The sequence below is a fragment of the Diadema antillarum genome, unplaced genomic scaffold (genome assembly GCF_040938485.1).
Source record: "Diadema antillarum isolate AM-2024a unplaced genomic scaffold, OU_Dant_1.0 scf00000128, whole genome shotgun sequence".
Classification (NCBI taxonomy): Eukaryota; Metazoa; Echinodermata; class Echinoidea; order Diadematoida; family Diadematidae; genus Diadema; species Diadema antillarum.
In genome coordinates, this window is record NW_027271017.1 from 4,244,208 (window position 1) to 4,263,842 (window position 19,635).

At 39.7% G+C, this 19,635-nt stretch overlaps 2 protein-coding genes across 2 annotated transcripts in view; both read left to right on the top strand.

Moving 5' to 3' along the window:
* The window catches only part of LOC139720493 (roundabout homolog 2-like), a 152,501-nt gene extending 147,730 nt beyond the window's left edge, over positions 1-4,771 (top strand). The window contains exons 26-31 of the mRNA XM_071631847.1: positions 189-378; positions 932-1,112; positions 1,849-1,911; positions 2,332-2,961; positions 3,752-3,826; positions 4,647-4,771. Of these exons, the coding sequence (XP_071487948.1) occupies positions 189-378; positions 932-1,112; positions 1,849-1,911; positions 2,332-2,961; positions 3,752-3,826; positions 4,647-4,771 (1,264 nt within the window). The remainder of the gene's footprint in view (positions 1-188; positions 379-931; positions 1,113-1,848; positions 1,912-2,331; positions 2,962-3,751; positions 3,827-4,646) is intronic.
* An 864-nt stretch (positions 4,772-5,635) lies between these two features.
* Positions 5,636-7,055, top strand: LOC139720494 (uncharacterized). Its single transcript, XM_071631848.1, has 2 exons — positions 5,636-5,866; positions 6,640-7,055. Exons 1-2 carry the CDS (start codon positions 5,812-5,814, stop codon positions 7,053-7,055), a joined length of 471 nt encoding a protein of 156 aa, XP_071487949.1. The 5' UTR covers positions 5,636-5,811.
* Positions 7,056-19,635: the final 12,580 nt, after the last annotated feature.

Here is a 19,635-nt window from a genome sequence, read left to right on the forward strand (position 1 = left end):
GTCACTTTGTTATGCAAATATTGTCACTGCAACTTTCTCTTTTTCGCTTTTAGTCTAGGCTCACTTCAATTCCTGCTAATTCGCAGGCATGTGATCATAATGAATTAATTTTAGAATGTACAGCTTGTGTGATATCATATAATGCAAGTATTCATGTAAATGAAAGTCTCGTTTCCGTCCCGCTCCAGAAATAATGTTCCGGTGTACGCAGTGGTCGACAATGAATCCGAAGATGACGACGAGAGTCCGTCCTGCCCACACATGGCGCACACCCTGCCCCTGAACCAGTGCACCCACATGTTGCCGGAACACTGCCAGTCGCTTCCCCCTCACATGGCGGAGCCCTACGCCTCTACCACCTTGGTCCTTCCTCCAAACGTAAGTTCCGCGAGCTTCGCCAGTAAGGCTTGCATCATTCATTGTCGGCAAATGTTTGTGACATGTTTGCGCTAGGGGCATTTTGAGCTGGCTGTCGCTATGAGGGTTGAAACCTTGCCAAACTGCAATTTGATGATCTCAATTCACCGTGAATACTCTGCTCCCATACCCCTGATAGTGCCATTTTCGTCCCTTTTCAAACCATAACCTGTCCCAGTTTTTGCCACCCTTATCGTCTTTTCCATACCCTTCAGCCAAAAAGAAATTACAGAAATCCCTTTATGTATGTATGTGTGTGTGTGTTTAATGAGTCTCAAAGATTATTTTCATGTGTTTTTTGACAGCAAATGTTATATTCAAATGATATGAGAAATTGGCAGGAAGCTAGAGTACTACCATATCTTCTTCCACGTATGTTATGCTATCAAATTTACATGTACATTGTATATTTGAGAACTTTTACAATAAAATACCTCTCCAAAGATGGCAAACATAAGAAGTGTGTGTTTCTAACCTTTTCTCATTGCTCTGCTGCCCTCTATTGCCAATGTAGATCAGAGAGTACATGGCGGCGCAGAGGCAGAACTGCAGCGACACCAGCTCGGGCTCGGCCTCAGGGTCCATCACGTACCCCTTGCCCTCCTCAGCGGGCCAGCTGAAGGGGCGCAAGAAATCCGGCAAGAAAGGGCGGCAGGGCGACATGGACGGCGTGCCCCCTCTGCCTCCTCAGAGAGGTAAGAAGTCCCACCCCTCAGTTACCCCTTTACCCCCCTCCTCTCCCCTCCCAGATCCTCAGTCCCAATCTCAGCATCTGAGAGTCTGTGGAAGTACAGTGTAGCTGATGATGTCTCCTTCAAGAACTCATTTTATTCCAGAACCATTTGTAAATCTGAAATTGAGTCATAATCCTCCTGCCTGAGGTATACAAGTACTTGATACTCCAATTCCTTTTCTTTGGTAAAGTAGGTTGTGTTGGCTATCAGTGCTTATTACCCCCCATAAAACTCTGGACAGGACATTGAGGGGCTCGAAAGTTAGGTCAGTTGGGAGTGGCTTTAAATCATGAAGATTACAACTTTGACAATGATGGCAAAACAATGGTGGCTGGGAAATGATTAGGGAAGGTAGCTATGATAAAGATTAAAGTTATGATGATGATAATGAAGTGATCAAGATATGATGATGTCAGTGAGAAAAATGACCACCATGATGATAATGATTATGAAATTGATGATAATGATGATGATATTGATGATAATGATGACTATATTGATGATTATGATGGTGATGGTGATGTTGGTGATGATGACGATGGTGGTGATGATTACGATGATGATGATGAGCAATCTAAGGCTGAGAGGTGATGCTAAGCACATCCTCTGAATCTCAGTGATGACGTGTTCAACCAAAAATCAATGTTGCCACACACTTTTATAATTTACAATGATGATACTTTTCTCCCCATACCAGATGGCTCCCATTTATGTGCAGACTGCCAGAGTGGACTCAGTGACTCTGGAACAAGTTCACAAGGTTTGTCCTTTCACAAGTTAGACCAACATCTTGCCAAATTTTAATGTAAAAGACAATGTAAAGGTGAGATGTTGCCTCAGTAGGTGAATAATTCTGCTGCATTACACAGATCCATGAAAGAAAAATTGAATGCATCATGGAGCGATATTCAAGTTGAACAGAGACAAGATATATTCCTCCCTAGTTCTGGAACCAAAACCGTACAATTCGTTTGAGGCAGACTGTTTGATTAGAGCATTTGGCAAAGGTTTTTGCTTTCAATAGGCAAAGCAAGTGCTAGTTTTATTTTTCATTTATTTCAGAGGTGACATTTTTTTCAAATGTGAAACAAAGCGAGGTAGATGATTGGTATGTCATCAGAAATGTTTTGGAATCAATGAGTTATGCAAGGCGTTTCTTCCTATTGTCGCTGTCACACAGGGAGCAGAAGAAAACCTAAAGTACGTCCAGGGGTAGGGGGAAAGTACCCCTCCAGTAACTGGACCGAGTTCTTGCCCCCTCCCCCGGAGGAGCCACCGATGGGGGCAGACCCGTCCACCATGCAATTACAGGACTCTATCAGCAAGCCCAAGCCCCTGCCGCCCTGCAATGGCCACCCCACCTTCGTCCCCATTCAGCCCGCCCTGATGAGCAGCGGGGGGCATCCGCCCACCCACCAACACGCTCCGGCTCTGCCGATGAGGCAGCATCCGCAACAACTGTCGTACCCGTACACGGCGCCATTCACACACCCACACACGGTCCAGTCCAACGGGCTTCCGCACACCCTCCCCGTGGTCTCCCGCGGCGACGACCAGCTGCTGGGGCAGCACCCCATGGGCGTGGCCACCACGCTGCCCCAGCGGGGGCTCATGAACGGACAGTACCCGCCCATGAGCGGGGTGCAGGGGGTGCAGCCGCTCGCCCCCCACCAGGTGTTTGAGGACCCGCGGCACGAGCAGCTGGGACGTGAGCTACTTGAGTTCAACGATGATCTCATGTCGCAGAGCGAGGCGATGTCGGACAATGAGGAGGCCCAGCCAATGCTCCCCAGGATAGGAGGGAACACCGGTAAGTTTGTCATCCCCCTCATCACCTCCCGACCACCACCTGATACTGGTGTTTCTGTCTCTGTGCCAGCATGACTTGGCCATACACCACCCTTTTGAGAAATAACCTCCACACATATGCCAGAAGCAGAACCTCGCACAGCATAACAATTGAAGCCAGCCACACACTATGCGATCAGACCGGTCATACGACTCTTGCCAGGTTCTAGTCGTGCAACTGGGTCTTGGTGGCAGTTGCAGAGATTTGACATGTCAAATTTTCATGACTGGTCATGGGCTTTCAGCCAATCACAATACAGTAAAATGCAAGCATATGCAGTGTGCACTGCGTGCACTTCTATATCCTTTGGTATGGATGTACTGAAGTCAAAACGGTCATAAGCCTAGTTGTGTAGTATGATCGTATGGTGTGCGGTATCCATTGTGCGATCGGTCTTATAGTGTAGTGTGTAGCGGGCTTTACTGTCATCATCATTAAACTCCTTCCAAAGAAAACTCTGTGTAGTGATTATCTAATTTGATAAATGCATGGGTGTGAATGATCATTTGAAGAAGTCACTAGTAAGTTACCTGGCAGCAATAATGAATGCAGATCCTATAAAACTGTAACTACAATGTAAATTGAGTTGTCAAAACTTTTACATATAATAAACATTTAGACAAAGACCATCAAAGCTCCTCAGCATGCTTGAGCTAAAATTGCATGAAACTTATGTCATGTTTTTCCTTTGTAAGTGAAGAACAGAGTTTCAGTGATATAATACCTCTTTCCTATCTTACTGCCTTTTCAGGTCTGCAAGACCAATCGCCCAAGTTAATACCAGATGATCTAGAGACGGATTTAGAAACGTCAAGTAATTGTACAGGTAAAATTCTTTAAGTCCCAGTCTGCCCTCTCTTGTCTCCATTCTTCTTCTTCTTCTTCTTCTTCTTCTTCTTCTTCTTCTTCTTCTTCTTCTTCTTCTTCTTCTTCTTCTTCTTCTCTTCTTCTTCTTCTTCTTCTTCTTCTTCTTCTTCTTCTTCTTCTTCTTCTTCTTCTTCTTCTTCTTCTTCTTCTTCTTCTTCTTCTTCTTCTTCTTCTTCTTCTTCTTCTTCTTCTTCTTCTTCTTCTTCTTCTTCTTCTTCTTCTTCTTCTTCTTCTTCATCTGCCCAAGCCTCATGAGACATCATCAGGACTAAAAAACACAAACAAACAAAACAAATAAACAAGACAGCTCATCGCCATCAATAGCTTGCAGAGCCAGCAAAATCTTCTTTCCAATATTTCGAGATAGGTTTATGGTAACATATTGCATTAGTTATCTGTATCAGGAATTCTGCTATGATTTAAAAACAGAAATTACAACTTTTTTTTTCCCCAAAGTACACAAATTCTTTGACAAGTTTGCTGCACACACAATTTTCTTGAGGTTTGCACAGTTTGTCTCTGTTCGATGTGATGGTACAGTTGTCTGTTTTGGTCACTGGTTTTCAGAGCCAAAGTAGGAATAGCTCATTCTGCAAAAGGAGAATCTATGCAAGGGCTTTGAAGGGGAGATCATTAAGAGTGTTCTGTGCTAATAACTATGCATTAAATGTTCAATTCTTATGTAGAATTCTGGAGACATGATAAAAGATTGTTGTTTTTTTTTCTACACGGAGACGTTATTTATCGGTTTATTTTTCTGCATACCGTGCCACCCGCAGGTTCGATGTTAGCGTCGTGGGCGTCCATGAACGGGAGTAGCACAGGGGAAGCAATCGCAACAGCGCCACCAGCTGCAGCTCGGATGGGTCGTTCTGCGCCGAGACGGACTTTGCCAGTGCCGTGACAGCAGCGGCGCAGAGTGCGGGAATCCCTGTGGTCGGATCGCCGCCAGCGGAGAGCACCAAAGGTGCGTCGTCTTTTTTGCGGGTCGTCAGATTCACCCCTCCTCAATTTTTTTCCCTTTTGTGTGTGAAGTGCACCTGTAAATCCTCACTATATGAATACATTTGAGGTACAGTGTTATGCCTCAAACAGATATGCTAGCTGTTACTTTTTTGCAGTATTTTGTACTTCTTTTTTTTTCAACCAAAAATGTCGCAGATTTAGTGGAAAATACTGTTTTCCCCCAAATTGCATGACTGCACATGTCTGTTCTAGAAAGGTAAAAATATTTTTTTCCCACCAAAAGATGTGCCTTATCAGCCCTAAGAATATTGCAAGTCTGTTCACAAGGAGTACATCCCTGTATGCTCAAATGATCAGACTGCAAAAGGGACTGAAATTGATCTGGTATATATCCAGATGAACAAAAAAAGGGCTGAAATATTTGGCATTTTCATTTCCCTTCCCTGCCATTACAATACTGGAGTAGCCATTCCTCCCTGATTCTGCAGCAAGCTTCCCGAAAATGTTTTCATATCCCGACAACAGAATATAGAAGCCTTCACAATTCAAGGAATCATTCTTTTTTGTCAGTCAAGAAGCTTGTAACACTTGAGTATCTCCGTGATTGCTCTGGTTAAAACCACCGTGATTTTGTCGTGTGAATGCTGTCACAAGGAGACTGGGGCGCTTTCTGCTAACAGAACACAAATTCAAATCTTACATCATATTATTTAACTCTTTGCTTATCATGTCTGAAATAAGCAATCAAGTGAATATAAGGAACACTGTCATTTTTCAGTACCATAAAAGAAGGCAGCTTCTTCGAAAATTTATCACATTCTACAGTATTACGACCATCAGATCTTGTCGTCAGTTAATTGATCGTTTTAAGTTTGATAGGTAAAGAGAATCGAGTCAAGTATATTCCTATTTTCATGAAATTTTTTTTTTGCTGTTGTTTTTGCGACAGTTGGTAGAGACCTCGAGGTGGGCGATCACATGGGCAACGGATCAGCGAAGCAGACGAGGAGAGTGACGCCGAACAGTAGAAAAGGTGCGTGATCAATCTTAGGTCCACTGTGACATCCCTTTCCGCTCGGACTGTGACTTGTAATCACAGCCTTTCATGTATGTTTCCAGAGAGTCGTATTTCACATGTCAAATATATTTTCACACGTATTATGGAACGACACTCAGTCACAGGCAGAGTTTTTTTTTTTTTCCACTTCGCACACCTTTGAAACATACAGAGACGGGATAGATATCTTCAAGGGGGTATTGTTCATGAAAGGACATCTGCTCCTTGAGGAAAGATAAAGAATTATCAAACACTTTAACACAACATTTGCTCCTGCGACAATTGCTCCGGTCTTATTATCTCCAAGGACTTAGGGGAGGGTTGGGGTTGTGAAAGAGTTTTAGGTTTAGTTTGATGTGAGGAGTAGGATTACGATTAGGGTTATGTTTGAAGGTAGAATTTATGTTTGGCTTAGCATGCAGACATTTCATTGGAGCAATTGTCGCAGGAGCAAATGTCCTTGAACCATCAAACACATGCTTTGGTAGGCAACTTTGTTTCTGCAGTCACCAAAAAAAAAAGGAGAGAACAGGTAACACACTGGACATGCACCAGAGTCCAGCTCAATTGTTTTAAGTGATGATAGGGGCAGATAGCCACAGTTAGCTGATATGTTCCCAGCAATCATAACACTATTTGTTTCCCAACCACTGAAGATTTTGCTTTAAAAAGAGTTTGAACTCGATGTATCCAATCACATATTTTTGTTTAATGTGTGTTCTCCTTGTTTCTGTCATCATCCAACACAGGGCCGGCAATCCCCACATCCCTATTCCCCCAGCAACACAGGGTACCAACATCAGCCGACCCCTTGCACTACCACCACCAGCAACAACAGCAACAGCAGCAGCAGCAGCAGCCCTCGCAACGAATCCTGCCACCCCCTCCCTCCTCAGTCTCACACCACCCCCACCACCACCAGCCGCAGCAGCAGCACCACCAACACCAAGCAGGTGGAGTCGCGGGCATGGTGGCAGGCGACGCCCATCAGCAGCAACAACAACAACAGCAGCAGCAGCAGCAGGACTCGCTGAACAAGAACAAGCGGAGGGCGCCCCCACCGCAGCCCCACGACAACCTGTTCCTTCGGGAATACAAACGACCTGGGACTGACGGTGACGGCAAACCCCATGGCGTTTGCCCACGAGGAGGAGGAGAGTTTTAACTCATAGCCTGAAGAGGGCATCCCGTTTTTTCGCGGTCCGTTCTGCCGTGATCTCCTCCTTTTCCTGTCGGACTGGTGTGTTTTAGATCCGTGATCTTGACGCAGAGAGGATATGTTTTGTTGTTCGGCCACGATAACTCAAGTTCAGAACATATAAGGAGACGTTTGAAGGGACCTGTACGAGGAGAGAGAAACTCTTTCAAAATCTAAATCAGAGTTTATATTTTAGATAACGAACAGCACCGTCAATCGTCCCATTGGGGGCCGCGGCAACAAACTCTTCCCGTCTTTACTCATCACAACGCAACCAATCGCCCAAGATTTGCACGAGTGTAGCGCCCCAACTCGAGTTTTTTCACGTGATGAGCAACTCCGTGTAGATGTCCTAGCCTCATGGAGAGACGGTATCCAGTGTAAAATGGAACCAGATAGTACATTGTTTTATTTTGTTGTTGTTTTCGTGTTCAGAGACGCGGGTCGAAGTCGCATTCTTCTACTGCAACCAGTGAATGCATGTTGTCTGAAATCTTGAGCTATTTTGTTTAAAAAGCCCATCTGCAAGAAGTGTTTTGACATATATTATCCCTGCATTTTACATATACAGTAAACCGGGGATTTGCTGAATGACTAGGTTGGATCCTTCATTTTTGTGTATCTCTGCTGCGTGGCATTATATACAACTCTACTTGAGGCCGCCAGATCAACGTCATTGGAAGTTTAGCTCGAAACATCTGCATGACCACAAGATGTGCCATGAGCGAAATGAAAAAGAAAAAGAAATGGGGGTGACGAAATGACGCAGTGACAAAGGGAGGGGGAATGTGACAGCCAAGGAATGATGACTTGGAGAAGCAAATTTCATAACAGGCTGCTCGTTTTCTCCAGACCCTTAGAGCAGATTGGCTAATGAGGAATGGCCTCGATCTTCACGGCAAAGCATCCACACGTTGAGATGGCCCTCGAGAAATACCGAAGGCATTTTGCTGCCCTGCCCACTGTCCGTCTCAAACAGTTGTTGTATCAACAGCTGGGCTCTCTTTTAGATGTATGAAGTCAAAAAGTAAACATGATTGATAAGACACTGTGCTGTCCAAAAAAGGAAACTACCCAGTTGTATAAGGGTTAACGGAAGTTCCTGCATTTGTATATTTGTTTTTCGTAAATGCTTGCCCATTTCTTTCATGATATTCTAAACTTTGTCCATGTTTTGTTTGTATTTTTTTTAATCTCACCAAAGGATATCTTTAATGATAGATGATAGTGCAGTATGGATTAATATTGTTCAAAGCTTTGACATTTGTGAGACCAATGTGAAATTGCAATGCATTCTGAAATGGGTCAAAATTCTACCTACAAATTGAACAGAATATTCTCATGGGCATTGTTGATAATCTTTAGATTTTGATGAGTAGAATTCACATTCTACCAAATTGAATCTCTTTTGGTATGATAGCCGGCATTTATCCCAAACTTATCAAGGCCATGAAATTTTGGAGAAATCTGTGCAGTACTGAATAAACTAAGAGACGTTCCAAGGTTGGAATTCCTTCACATCATATTAGTCGGTACACTTCATTATTTATTTCCACCTTGTCAACAACTACCTTCAGTTGGAATATCAATACTGGTACTCGCTTCAATTACATAGCTTTCACGTAACATTTACTGTGAAAGCAATGTCTTTCCTTCGCAATTGATTACATCAGTGTACCATCATTTTAACAGCTACTAGAATTGACAAAGTACTGCAAAATCTGGAGAATTCCCCTTTTCCACCTCGAATAATCTGGCTGTGAAATCTTCATCTCTGATAAATATAGTCAACTGCAACTCATCAAGATTGTGATTAAAAGCTTGTCTACCGCCCATAAACGATTCAAAAGGGATTTACATTCATAAAAGTTCCATATTTTTTAATGAAATACAAGTCTGTCTTATTTTATCAATACAGAACAAGATATTTATTAAAGATATTGCATATGAAGGAGAATAATAATTTTAAAAAAAGATATGAATCAGTTCAACCGACTTTATCATGGTTTTTCACTTTTCTAGGCAGTGATAGGTTTGTTTTGACCTTTGCTCTGAAGTTTGCTATAGATAGTTTTTAATGAGTAGGTCTTCTACACCACATACATTTAGAAACTCTGCATAGCATGTAGCAAAGACAACACTTTTTTTTTTCTGCCTTAGAAGACAGTTGGATGGTCATACTGTTAGTACCTGTATAAACAAAAATCAAAAAAGTATATATAAAACAGCCCTTATATTAGACATGAGTAGTGAAAGTATTCATGTTTTTGTAATATGTCAGCCAAGCTGTATAAATGCTTTTGATTAAAAAGGGAGACTAAAAAAAAAAAAATTGTGAAAAAAAAAGAAAGAACATCATCGTTCTTCAGCTTGTACATTCTGCCAACGCAAGAACTTGGGGGAAAGTGTCTATGGAGAGCCAAAGTGACGTTTTGTATAATTTACTGGTACTGTACATGATTATTCTGATGCGCAAACTATGGCAGGCTCTCTGACTCCCCCATCTTTCTGGTGTCAGGATGGAAGTCACAATGTATGCGATATGTACATATTTGTTAAAAAGGAAATGTATATTTCCATTTGAGAGTCAACAACATGGATATATATATTATATATATAATATTATCGCCTGTATTTTCTTGTGCATTTTTTTTTCTTTTTGTCTTTATTTCCTTGTTATGTTGACCATTTTTTGAGATAAAATCTAAACAGAATTATGTATCTATATTGACATAAATACAGATGATGTATGGAAGTTGTAAGATTGTTTTAATAAGAAATGGTATGTATGCTTTCTTTTTTTCTTGTGCTCGTTCGATGCGTTTTTGAGATGTTTTTACGATATTTAAAAGATTCTGAGAGAAAAAAAAAATGGCCAGAACCTAGGTGAATAGACAAGAGTTTTAACTGTGATCAAGTTCAGATGTCGTTTCTCTTTTGTTCCTTTTGAAAATATGCAAAGATGCACTGAGTTTGTTTTTCTAAATCTTCAATGTCGAAGCTTTTCATTTTGCACTTTGGTTTTGGATGTGGAAAACGGTGCCACCCGTTGTTTACCAGGTAGTGAAATCCTCTAGCGTGATTCTTGTCGCGTATCAGTTTTGTTTCTCAACAGATAGGCTGAGATGAATATGTGTCATTGAAGTATATGTTGTGAAAGATGTACTTCTTCTGTTTGAGAAGTTGGAGAACAGACTTTAAAAAAGAGAGAGAGAGAGAGAGAAAACGGTTCCCTAACGTAGTAAACAGATATGTGTCCTTCGTGTGGTGTATCAAGTCATAATTATGGTAATCTTAAGAAGAGTTTACATCTTAGCTTTATGAAAATCGTGATGAATAGTTGTGCTATAAATGTAAATTTTTCTCCGTGAAACAACAAATTCATCAAAGAGTGCGCAACGTTAGTGCACTGATGTCCCTTTCAATTTATCATTCATCAGACACCCAGGATAACTGCAACATCAAATATATTTGAAATGAAGATCATAAATATATTCTTATGAAAACAATAATTACTTGATGCTTGACCACAAGATTTAGGTTTTTTCGCAAACACTATCACTAGCATCTTCTGAGCTTTTCTGACGATTCGTTTGTTCATATCCATCAATCAATATAATTTTTGTTTTCTTTTTCACAAGAAAAGCGAGATATAGGTCTTCCATTTCACCTACAACGAAGTGTGTGACACAAATCTGTCTGTAACAAGCCACCTTCACTTCAACACACTTACACAGTCCCCACATGCTGAATTTCATGTTGTAGAAACAAAGACTGGAACTTTGTCTCAAGTGTTTTGTCAGGTTAAAATACCCAGTAAAATGCACGAATTATGCAACAAAGTACTCTTCAATGATAATCCTTGCACCGATTGACAGGCTTGAGACTATTTCTGGTGACAGTTTATCATCTGGTACCGTTTAATGTCAGTTTTAGCAGTACTTTTCCTCAAATAAATTTGAACTGTAGATCAAACGTTTTCATCGAAACTTTGTGTAATATGTAGGCTCGTATCACACGTGAACTCCACAGTACTGAATCTATTTGTCCCGCTAAACTGTCTTGCACAAGCTTCTTTCTACTGTTCCCTTCACGTTTTTCACTTCTTTCAAATCAAAAATGTAATGTTTGTGAGCATTATTAGAGTATTTGGTCAATGCTAATTACAGTCAAAAGTCTCAAAACTGTATGCTTGTCATGTTTTACTTCTTCTTTTTTTCGAAATTATTTCTCAGTGCACTATTGTTCATTTTGGAGTATCGCAATCACCGTTGGTTTTCATTCTCAGTTGATTCTGTTTTCTTCATTTTTGTGATGTCATATTCCACTCACCATGTCCTGTTTTTGTGCCATTAAAATGAACGCATGGAATGCCTTGGCAAAAATACGAGAAAAAAATGATTGTGTGTTACTCGACAGTTTATTTCGAGTGTCTGATGGTACAATTGTGTGGTTTGATTTGATGTTTGATGAACAAAACATAATCGAGAAGGGTCCCTGCTGCGGCTGTGTGACAGCTCTCATTATATAATGCCTAAATAAATCCTTGTCATTTGATTGGTTCAATATTGATTATTTTACTAGAACTGTACGTCATCATACAGATTATAGTGCTCAGCAATCACTCTCAGATATCGTACATTCTGTCTTTTCTGAATTCATAAAACAGCAAATGACAAGAATCTATTTTTTGGTGTTATATGTAAATATCATATAATAAAATGTTTTTTTCATTCATGCTGTGGACAGAATATTTAATTCGCTGAAACATGAAATATTGATCCATTCAACTCATTTCATCTTTCACCTCATGAAATACTCTGTCCATTGCACTCATAAACATTCATTATTTGTATACTGTCACAGCCCCCCCCCCCCCCCATAAAAAACAAACAAAACAAAAACAAATATATACAAGGTATTGATTAAAAATTAACAGTAATTAGGATTTTAAATTGTAGGTTTTGTCTTTTCTGTGATACAATGACCCAAATCTGAGACTGTAAAATTAGTTCAGGTGTGAGCAGTGTGAGAGTGTGTGTGTGTGTGTGTGTGTGTATGTGTGTGTGTCATTTCAATGTGTCTCATGTACACAAGAGCTCTAAAAAAAGATTATAATGAACTTATATCTTACACCCTAAAGGCAACTACATTGTACATACAGTATATAACCTGAGATATCTAAATATCTCTTCACAAATGGTTGATCATGAACAATCTGCATTGGACATCAAGAATAAACTCATGACTCACACAACACAGGTACTGGTACAAGTACTATCCTTCAAGCAAATTCAACAGAAAATGAACATATTCAGTCAGTATACAATGTATTATATGCATGCTGATACAGAGTATATTTCAGGTCATAACATGTAACAAAAGAGAGCATCATTTTCAATTGAGAATCACCAGGCATTAGCACTCCACAAAGTTGAAAAATATCCAGATTCATTTGTGTCACGATTGAGATTCACACAGACCAGCCTTACAAGGGAAATTACTCCAAACATATACATTTATGTGTATTCAATTTAATATTAATATGCAGAAATCATGCAAAGCAGCAGTGAAGTTTGAGGAAAAATTAGACTATCGTCAAAAGTTATGACTTTTTGAAATTTTGCTCATATCCATGTGCCGTCATCACTGGATAAAATGGCTTACAGCTTTTGTGATTTCAAAGTCATGGAATACTGTAAAAACGAGGAATATTCGCGTGCATTTTAATTTCGCGAATTTCGCGAGCGCCAAGATTCGCGAAATTTCTTGTCTACACTATATGCATTGAACGCCAGTGGCAATTCGCGAAAATTTCATGCCACGAAAAAGGCCGTCAGCTCTAATTCGCGAAAATTTCGTGCCGCGAATATATCATGTTTTACAGTAATATAGAGAGAAGTCCACATAAGCATATGAAAAATATACACTCACTTAACTTATTATTGACATACATTGTATGTCAAGAGGAATATTATTCCTTCCGAAGAGATAAACTTTTATTCAAACGCTGTTTTCATTATGCTAGAAAAAACAGAGATATGCTGGATTCTTTCTATACTTTCTTGAAATTGTTAGGACATCACAATTTGCACCAAAACTTTTAGCAACTGAAAACCCTTTGATAGATTCAGTGTCCCATTAGACCCTACTTCACAAAGGTGTTCCACAAATGAAGAAATCCTTCCTTTTTTAAAAGTGCTAAATCCATTTTTCATCAAATTGGGCTTATTGACAGAACTGTATTCATTTTGAGTTAGTCTTATAAAGTAGTTTCTTTAGAGGAGTATAATTCTTGCACCTTTTAGGAAGGACACAATTACAGTTCTCCAGGAACTTCACTATATAAAGTACTGGTACTGTAACTTGTAGGCAGAACAAACATAGCAACCATTAACACAAGGGCAACACACAAAAAAAAATGTGATTTATCTTCCTGTTTACTACCACATAGAGATATAAATCACATAAAACCTAACAGAAACTTCAAAAAGCAACTTCTGCAACAAATACATGAATATATAATCAACTTAACCAGGACTCTCTAATTATTGTTGAGAGTTACTCTTGTGTAACTGGGCCCCGTTTTATCAAAAGATATAATCGACTGTAAATTCCTTTACTACACAAGACTTACAATCGTATGATAAAAATCAACCGTACAAATCAAGTATAACTCTTCAATAAACAGGGTCCCAATGTATTACACTAGAGATGTCTGCATGTAGAATACTTGTACAACAGATATAGGCTTCTACAAATATATAACTTTAAGGTTATCACGTACCCGTGACATTGCATTACAAAAGTACTGTAAAATATTTTCATGCGAGTTATTTTTCGCGCTTTGCTGGGTAAAATGAATTTCATATGTTTTAAATTCCGCAGAATGAAGACATGAATTACTAGAACACATGGCAAGTAATAATATTCCCATGCCTTATATTTTTGCACTAGTTTCTGGTTGCGCAAAATGTGCAAAGAATTTCCAAACTGAAAATTTCCTTTTTTACAGTATGGCATTTCCTGACAACAGACATCATACTGTAGAACGAGGAATGTTCGCGTGCATTTTAATTTCGCGAATTTCGCGAGCGCCAAGATTCGCGAAATTAAAATGCACCCGAAGGTTCTTGTCTACACTATATGCATCAAACGGCAGTGGCAATTCGCGAAAATGTCATGCCACAAAAAAGGCTGTCAGCTCCAATTCGCGAAAATTTCAAGCTTCGAATATATCATGTTTTCCAGTATAACAAATGAACGTGTGACATGTTAACATGCAGCTAGTAAACTTGCACAATAAAACAAAATACAAAACACTTTATGCATACAGTAGAGGAAGACAACATACAGCAGACTTACAATCTATCAAATGATCCCGATACATGTAATATCTAGAGCTATATGTAGCTATGATACTTGTGCACAACACAAAAATTGGTATCAAATTTGTGGCATTCTACTTGATGGGAAAGCTGATATAAAGACTTTTATTGGAAAAGACTGGGGTGTGATGTACATTGTACATGTACTCAATGCACACAACAAAAAGACCCTAGTTCCCGAAGTTGATATCTCTTCTGGCGGGATGTCCCAAAGTTCTTCTGCTTCAGGAGGACCTCATTTACCAACCCCTGCATGACTATTAGCAACAAAGACTGGAGAGTCTTCCTCTCTCTTTAATAACAAATATTCAACATTTGTGTTACCTCAGGGGCACATGAAAAAATGAAGATTTTTTTTTTTTCCATTTTAGAAATAAAAAAGCATATTGTATTCTGAATTCTTTAAAACCCGTTGAGGACGGTTTGATTGCCTTCGGTATCCGAAGGCATGCAAATGCTGCACGACCGAAGAGAGAGAACTACGAGCCCACAGAAACATCAGCCTTGAGTTCTTTGGGCCTTGGGCAATCAGGATATATACCCGAACCAGGAGAAAACATCATTCCAAATCAGGTAGGTATTATACACATAATCTTTCTCCACCTTTAAGGGAGTAGCCGCCGCTTACAATATTGAAGACATGGCAGCATTAATCCACCGGTTACACCATAACGAGCATGAGTGCGATATGCGCACATGTCAGCTCTATTATTGTGTGGGAAATACCCCATGCGTATAGTAGTGTCCATTTCACATTTAAATGTATAGCACTGTATATTACATCGCCATCTCCAGACCACAACAGGTGGCAGTCCACAGGAGCTTAATGTAAGATAAATCCCCTGTCCAGGGGCAAACATCTCAAAGGTCAGGTGGTCTTAACCCTTAGGGTAGGAGGCTAACAAGAAATAAAGATATACATAGCTGGTCCAGACAGAGAGATAATTGGCTAAAAGTAATTTTCTTTTGTGTTTCTTTGAATAGATTTCAGACAACTTATAACATGAATTATGTAAGACTGACCTTCTTTATGATTGGTCAAAAGTGTAGATGCTATACAACTCTTTATTTCTCATCCCAGACAACAAGTAAGATAAGTTATGTAAGAAGGGGTAGTGGTGTGATTGGTCAGGAGTTATTTTTCATGTTATGTCTTTATGTGATTTTGAGACAATACAAAAGTAAGTAGCAGCAATGTGCTGACTTGACCAAGGTAGTATTCTTTTTGTTTCCCTTAATGTACCCTTCCCCTTTTGTAAATGGCTGACTTGTCCATATAGGACAACTTTACTTTCCCTTTATTCATAGTGGCTTTTCAAAGATCAGCAATTTTGTAGGAGACAAGAAATAGGAAAATTGTCTTCAGAAGATATCTAGACGTCACTGAGTGCAGACCTAGGAGCTGCTAGGCACCTCTGTGTGATAACTCTTCTCACAATAATGTGAACCATGTCGAAGAAACTCTCTCAATAAAACCAGCAGGAACAGGCACCTTAATCATGAATGGCTTTGCGTGTGCTTTATGCCATGTGCCTATCGGCTTAATGGTTGCGAGCATTTTGGAGTGGTGTCTTTTTCTACTGCGATGACACAAATTAACTCCAACAGAAATCATAGTTTCGTCACAATGAGATCAGGCATAACCTCTCTAACAAAAGAGTTCATCCCCTGAATACGCACACCGGTGTAGAACTTCTCCAGTGTTACAGACTTGACTGAGAAGGAATAATTTATATCACCGACTTGATATACATTGACAAAACAGGTCTAGAGGAAGGACTGTTCAGTACAGGATAGCCGAGTTCTGACTGCAGTGTAGATCTGTGCTGCATACGTACATTTGTAAAGCCGGGAGAGGGTATCTGATGAATGATTTAAAAGAGGACAATGTCTTGTTGAAAAAGTCCTCTTCAGGTGAGTTCAACCACTAATATCTACTGAACACTTTGGTTTTCCTTCTCCCCTTTTCTATTACTTTTTCGAACGTAGAAAAAATTATTTAAATCCCTCTAGTAGCACATTATCTTACTCATCGACAAATGCTTACAAAAATGAAAGCACTTTAGGATAATGCATTGTACAAGTGAGGTTAAAAATTGTCTTTCATCCACTCATCTCATTGTTTTTCGAGTCATCATAACCTTCCCATCACTACCCAAATTATATGTTCATCTTCCCTCCCTATAATCCTTCTATACACAGGCAAAAACACAAATGGTATGTGTTTTAATTTTGCCCATGTATGTTCTTCAACAACAGGTCAATGGCGGGCCAGAGTAATCGATCTAGGCTTGGTCTCCCGTCAGTCGTGTTCAACCCACCACTGCTTCACGTCCGATGAGAAGGCCCGATATCTCAGAGGCGAGTTATACCAACATATCACCCCTGAGGTCGCCCTTCAAGATCAGGCTACCAACTGGACTGAAGAAGGACTGGACCGGGCCTCCGTGGTAGTAAAGGTGAACTGTGTGTCTTCCTGGAATAAGCTGAACTTTGTAAAGTATTTCGGGAATTAGAGAGCCATGAACTGTTCAAGTTATACCGTGACTGCAAGAGTGGTCCTTTTCTACCAACGGGTACAGTGCAGGTGAGTGTGATTGTAAAGATGACTTCACTACCTGATGAGCAAGATGGAAACAAATATGAGACGGGGACCATGGACACTAATCTCACAAAGGACAGCCACAGCGGTGCTTGTTTGAAGGGAGGGACAAAGAGCTTTAAGGAAAGGAACAAGATTGTTATTTTATCCCGTGGGAAGGTTAGAAGAATTCCTGAATTCGAGAGGGGGTTGATAGAGTCAATAAAATCTTACTAATCTTACTAACAAATATCAGACGCTTGATATCAACAATATGGTGAAAGCAATGCACAGTGCCATGGACGGGAAGAGCAAAGAATACTTCAATACTAGCAATTTTTGGATACTTATTGCCCCAAAAAATGAAGTATTCTCGTAGGACAGTTGGAAAACATTCCAAAGTTTTAAAAAGAGTGTGGAATGAAAATCGCAGAAAAATTCAAGACAAGTTCGCAGAGTATGAACATACCCAAATGAATGCAGCAAAACGCAGCGACAAAATTGACAGTCCACTGTATTGTGCATGCAGAACTCCGTATGATTCCTCATTTCAGTATATCAAATGCATGATGTGGAAAGAATGGTATCACTATCATTGTGTACTAGGTATTCCCAAAACTTTAAGAACCAGAAAGAATGTCGAATTCATATGTGGATTGAATAATTGCAATAATGGTAAGAAAGTCTTTGGGTAGGAAGTTGGATAACGTAAACGTAAGGTAGATACCAGTAAAACAGTCAACACCAGTAGTAAGCATCAGAAAGCGCCCAGAAGACCCTTTTCATTCAATGATGATCAAGGAAATCACAAGAAATCGAAAGTCAATGTTCATCAAGAATCACGTCAGCAAGCAATACCATATGCAGGGGAAACAACACTAGCAGTGATTCCAATGTCAAACTTTAACAATAACTGCTGGGAGGGACAAAGAGCTTTAAGGAAAGTATAATATCAGACGCTTGATATCAACAATATGGTGAAAGCAATGCACAGTGCCATGGACGGGAAGAGCAAAGAATACTTCAATACTAGCAATTTTTGGATACTTATTGCCAAAAAAAAATAAAGTATTCTCGTAGGAGAGTTGGAAAACATTCCAAAGTTTTAAAAAGAGTGTGGAATGAAAATCGCAGAAAAATTCAAGACAAGTTTGCAGAGTATGAACATACCCAAATTAATGCAGCAAAACGCAGCGACAAAATTGACAGTCCACTGTATTGTGCATGCAGAACTCCGTATGATTCCTCATTTCAGTATATCAAATGCATGATGTGAAAAGAATGGTATCACTATCATTGTGTAGGTATTCCCAAAACTTTAAAGACCGGAAAGAATGTCGAATTCATATGTGGATTGAATAATTGCAATAATGGTAAGAAAGTCTTTGGGCAGGAAGTTGGACAACGTAAACGTAAGGTAGATACCAGTAAAACAGTCAACACCAGTAGTAAGCATCACCTCAAGTGTCTCCATCCGCAAGAAAGAAAAGCAGAAATGAAAAGGGAGCGGCGGACAGTGACAAAAAGGGCAAAGTAACAATGTGAGAAAGAAATTGCGATGAGGACAAAAATGAATATGAAAAAAAGAGCAAAAGTACAATGTAAGTGTAGCGCCGAAACTTTTCGGGTGGGGGAGGACCTTTCATAAAACAACAGATATTAATACGCAGCGGAAGAATTTTGTTGGGCAAGTATTGTTATGTGTATGTACTATGATGTTAACATACACTAACACTCGAAATATATCCCCACCTTTCGGTCTACGGGAAGGTTTCAAACATATGTACAGTGTGCAACAAGTCACATCAACATCACTCAGTCACAACTATACACATTCACACATACAGCATGGTGAAACACGTTCATTTACAGTCACCATCATACATACTATGCTCACCAATAAGGAGTGGTTAAATAAATTCACTACCATGACTGCTGATCAATAACTATTAAGACAACTGTCTTTAAAGGAAATATATAGCTTCCTTTAATGTTTATATAAAGAAACACATATACATTATGTACAATATGCTTTAGTCATGCCAAGGGCATTCCAATCAGACCCTACATGTCTGGATTTAGTTGTCCTGTTTCTCGACAGTTTTATTTCTTAAGTCATTACAAGCTTGTTCCTAACAATTTAACAAAGTACGAGCCATTGCAACGATTGAGCAAGTTTTCAGTGCAGACATTTTACTTGAGCCATTGTTTCAGGTCACTGTAGTCGAGTTGACCTGAAATACCAAAAGTTGTGAAGACTGTAAATAGCTGGGATGCTCAACACATCCTCGCTCTTTGAAGAGCGGGAGCAAAAGAGGATTATCAAATAATTACTTATATCTAACTTTGAAACATAGTCTATTAAACTGAAGCGAAGCTTCATAGGTCAAATGTCGTTTTACAACAAGAATAACATTCGATACATAAATACACACAAAGTAATTATATGGCAAGTGCACGATCTGTTCAGTTGAGCTTTACATAAATGCATTGTGAGCCAAATGTGATATGGTGGCCACAGATAGCTGCAGTCTATCTGATGGTCCTGACAATACCACTTCATTTAAATCCAAAATCA

What these genes read in the sequence shown, in the direction of transcription:
- LOC139720494 (XM_071631848.1), top strand. Translation starts at nt 5,812, where the DNA reads ATGGGCAACGGATCAGCGAAGCAGACGAGGAGAGTGACGCCGAACAGT. An exon ending in GACGCCGAACAGTAGAAAAG is followed by an intron (nt 5,867 to 6,639) that starts GTGCGTGATCAA and finishes CATCCAACACAG; the next exon opens with GGCCGGCAATCCCCACATCC.